Source organism: Schistocerca americana, chromosome 5 (genome assembly GCF_021461395.2).
Source record: "Schistocerca americana isolate TAMUIC-IGC-003095 chromosome 5, iqSchAmer2.1, whole genome shotgun sequence".
NCBI classification, from domain to species: Eukaryota; Metazoa; Arthropoda; class Insecta; order Orthoptera; family Acrididae; genus Schistocerca; species Schistocerca americana.
Genome location: NC_060123.1, coordinates 301,874,853 through 301,879,609, shown reverse-complemented (window position 1 = coordinate 301,879,609; position 4,757 = coordinate 301,874,853). Strand labels below are relative to the sequence as shown.

The 4,757-nt window shown below is 40.2% G+C and overlaps 1 protein-coding gene across 1 annotated transcript; it reads left to right on the top strand.

Moving 5' to 3' along the window:
* Window positions 1-737: 737 nt before the first annotated feature.
* On the top strand, window positions 738-4,388 carry LOC124615861 (trypsin alpha-3-like). Its single transcript, XM_047144019.1, has 2 exons — window positions 738-951; window positions 3,532-4,388. Exons 1-2 carry the CDS (start codon window positions 782-784, stop codon window positions 4,130-4,132), a joined length of 771 nt encoding a protein of 256 aa, XP_046999975.1. The 5' UTR covers window positions 738-781; the 3' UTR covers window positions 4,133-4,388.
* Window positions 4,389-4,757: the final 369 nt, after the last annotated feature.

Sequence of the window (4,757 nt, the reverse complement as noted above, 5' to 3'; positions counted from 1 at the left end):
CAACTGAAGTCAATTCAAGCTACAAAAAGAACGGTCCTTGTGTTATTTAATACTTCGATGAGTATAATTATATAACTTTTGCAGTGATGCGTCACTGAGGAGACAGAGCTACAGAAATAACTGACTTCGATCGCCGTTGACGCGTCTGCCAAACTCAATAAGCAGAAAACGTAAAATCTACGACATACTTGTTAAGGTTGCATGACAGTCGTAATAGCGCAGTACTTGCCTGAACGGTCAGAATGATTAACACAGGAACGTGAGTTTCAGCTCGACTTTCAGAAAAAGTATTGAGATTGCACACTTTAACTACCTAACGGCGAACAATGTTCATTTCTAGATTAACTTCGTTCCGATATGATACCGGTTCCCGATTCAAGCCCCAGCGTTTCTCTTACACAAATGGCTTCAGAGTTGCTCTCAAGAGTTTCATTCTAACTGTAGTTGACCTAACAAGTAAGAATACCCTGGTTTGATAATGTTCACTTGAGTCGTGAGACTGAGCAGTGGAAAAGGGTTATCGGCAAGTAAATGCACAGATAAATCAATGACCGTAGTTCTCAGATATCAACATTTGGACTCTTATCGAGATGTCTCACTTCTGTTCGATGGCCTCCAGTTCATGTGACCAACCAGAGGCAGTAAAAGACAATAACATACTTCACTGGAATCATAGTGGTATTTCCTGATGACACCGTGATGTATCAATCAAAGCCGTATATAAGGGAGCACACTGCGAGGCGAAATCACTCCCGGAGAGGGCGTGATCATTCCCGGAGAGATGTTTCGCACAGCTCTTTTGGTGCTCCTGGTGGTGGCCCTCAGTGGCGCCAGTCCCCTGGTGAAACCCATCCCGGGAAGCAAGCCCTGGAGGTCACGTCTGGACGGCAGGATTGTCGGGGGTTCCGCTGTCAGCATCTCCCAGTACCCATGGCAGCTCTACTTCACCATGTGAGTTCTAGTCCATTATGTTTTGAATGTTACCATGCGAACCATACGAATATGTGCCAATGATCAGTACTTCAAAAAGTAGTTTTTATCTGTATCTAAAGCCATAACGAACTGATGAGTTGATTAGAAAGACTACCCACCCAAAAATAACAGTTCGTCAAAAGGTAAAAAAATCTTCGTATCTGTTTTATATTGTCTTTTTCAGAAACTGTCTCTTGTTTCTTACAAGTACTTGAAACGTTCCTCAGACATGCTATTACATTGCAGCCTAACAACAAGAAATATCTTCGCGCACTGACGTTTTTGTCATAAATTAGCCCTGGCAGCATGAAAGAACTAAAGGATAATTTTTTCCGCTACACTTTACATGACTCAAAACCCGCTAACATTTACCTGAAAGAGGATAAACTATGTTTTCATTTCCTCCACTACCATTGTCTAAATGAATCAAGTCTAAGCTCGGTCCTGTTTATTTCTCACTCGACGCAATCAGTGTGTTCATGTTTCTCCTGAGAAAGAAAGAAAGATTTGAGGTCCTGCGCTTTCGATCATTTAATCTACATTGCATCTTGGCAAAATTTGTCGAAAGTCAACTGTTGCTTCATATTCACATTGCTTTGGAGTGTAACTAATGACTGCAAGTATGAGCGAATGTTCCTCAGAAAAATGTACTTACTGGGTGCATTCTTTGTCTTTTGAATGTGATGGTCTTCATAGCTATGGTGTGAAGTACTGGTCAAAAACTTCCTTCACACTTAATATCAATAATTAGTCTGCTTTTCCACATCTAAGAGGTACGTGTAATTGTGGAGAATAAGTAATAACTCTATCATAGTCATACCGTAACTCAATTACGTCATTTTTTCGTAATTTAACCTAAGTACGAGTTGTTATTGTTACACAAAAACGAACGGCCCATTACCGGAACGAGATAAGACAATCGGTAGAATATTTTCTGATTGGAACCAGTATTTATGCAAAGAAAATCATTACAATCAATTTCTTCTGATCAGTGTCTTTATGTGGAATTAAAATTTTTCAAATATTGCTTGTTTTCCTAGCACTGATACAATTGAGGTTTCACTTAGTCCTGTGCTTTTAATTGAGTATTTCACGATACGTACACACAGCGTCTTCCTCAATTGTCGGGTCACTAACGTTCTTACTAAAATAGCCACTGTCAAATGTCAGACGCTCTTGTAAGTAACTTTTGGACTTTCATTGTTTTCGTAGAACCGCACTATCTTTGTGCCGCAATAATACAGGACAGTAAGTGTTACGGTAATAGTGGAATTTGGCCAGGTCAGTCACAATGAGAAACTGACAAGATTTGTTTTTGATATACATTTTACAACTGGATAGTACGTGCCTTCCGTAGTAACATCAGTGAAATATCTACACCCTCATTCAGGTCGCCACATGAGATTCCTTACATTAATAAAGAAATATTGCGATGGTCATACGCAATATATGATACTCTCACGAAACATTAGGTGAAATATTAATGGTTCCTTGGAATTCTGCTTTCGGGATGGCATCTAACATGGCAATGAGTTTGATGTACCCATTTCCAACCATCGTGGTAACCTGATTATCAAATCTTTCAAGATATTTTTGTTTGCACGATACTCCACAGACTAGATTATTTTTGAAATAAAATCATTGTCCATTGCTGGCTGACAGTTTTCAAATTGGTTTGCTACTGCGAGGGTTCGACTATTAAACATTATCAAGTAACACTCAGATTTTAAGAAACTTCTGGAGTACAATTATTTCTACCTCCACAGTGTGAGCACTGAAAATGACGAGTTGCATAAATTAGTCATGTTAAAGACCGATTTCACCTTTTCTAATTACTTTTAAAGATAAAATGTTAATTATAGATGTCCTTTAGCAAATTTTTAACTTTTCCAGTCCGTATCAGCAAAGATCTCTTTTTCATATCAATGTCAAAGAATAGAATTGCGATATTTTCTGGTGATGTTAGTTTCCTGATTTGGTACGACATCCAGCTGACTAGTGACAAAACTAGGCTCACAACAGTAATTTATATAACGTGATTTCTGTGTTTTCGATTATTATTGCATGGCACTGTTGCGTGCTGTTAGGATTTTCTCTCCAGGATATTCCTGGCGCAACTACAAACCTTAGTCTCCAAACTAGGTCACTTCATAAGCTAATGGTACCGATGTCGCTAAACTTTCTTCTTGGATGTAATTTGAGTTTACGTTATTCCAAAAGAAAAGAAATAAATTTGAAACACATTTATATACACACACTTGCAATTTTATTCGATGATGTAAGACAATTGAATGTTCAGATGATGGTTGCTGGAACATTAACATTTATAATTATTGCGAAATTGAAGGAGATCTACAAAACTGTGCTGTTCTCTGGGTGACACTGACGACCAAGCTTGTACACCTTTATGAATGTATTTTACATTCTGTTCCTGCAACACATTACTTAATTTTATTGCAACAGATGAACTCAGTTTCTTTGAGTTATTGACATGGTGCAGATTCATAAGGTGAACCTCTTAAAGTCCTTTGTTAATACTGCTTGTTCTCTTCCCCTCAGTGGCAACTACATGTGCGGCGCCTCCATCATTAGCAACACCTGGGCTCTCTCTGCAGCCCACTGTGTGGATGGATTCTCCATCAGCCAAATGCTGTTGCGGGCTGGCACCTCCACCAGGGGTAGTGGAGGTACCACGCACAGCATCGCCACTGGCTACATTCACGGAAGCTACAGTGGCAACGACTACGACATCTGCGTCGTCCAAGTTTCTAACGCCTTCAGCTTCGGCACCAACGTTCAGGCCGTGGGTCTCGCATCGTCAGAGCCCTCTGCTGGAACCTCAGTAACAGTCACTGGCTGGGGAACCACCTCGTCTGGCGGCAGTGCCTCCAACACGCTACTAGGTGTCACCGTCCAGATCATAGACCGCAACACGTGCAACCGTTCGTATGGCAGCATCACAAGCCGCATGATCTGCGCAGGAGTGACCGGAGGCGGCAAGGACGCCTGCCAGGGAGACAGCGGCGGTCCTCTGGTGTCCGGCTCCACCCAGGTGGGCATCGTCTCCTTTGGCAACGGATGCGCCTTGGCCAACTACCCGGGGGTTTACAGCAACGTAGCCAACCTGAGGTCCTGGATCCAACAAGCTTCTGGCGTCTAAACCATGAAACAGCTACACTGCACAAATAATTTTCATTTACTTAAACTTCTGATTTGATCCATTATAAATGGTTTTTGAAAGCCTGCGACTGTAGATACAATAGGTTTGTTTAGAAATAAATAAATAAATCTTTTGCTACCAGCCCCATTTATAAACAAACCTATTACTTGAACTTGGCGTTAATTTTTTGCAGGTTCGTTGTTGTCAACATAAATAATGTTTGCATGTAATAAATTTCACATTCAGTATGCTTAAACTTTGTCTTAATTTTGTTATAATGCTCCACTGGCTATTAAAAAGTTTAACAGTCTAACGGTGATACGCATTCGTGAACTCTGGTACATTGTATGCAGATGGAGGCACAATGATGTTTTACAATTTTACTGCAAGTAAGTTACAAATTTCTGTAAAGCAAAACTTGATGGAATAGTAGATTTTAAGATTTATAGATTCTGGAGTAAGTCATCAAACCTGAAAAATTTATACAATGTTGTGTGTCCGACTCTACCCCAAACGGCGTCTACTTTATCTAAAAGTGCTAACATCCGTTAAATACGGCGAAACAGACTAGAGGTTGATAACAATGTAAGCAATCTATTGAAAACATGGTGACAGTATTAAATAA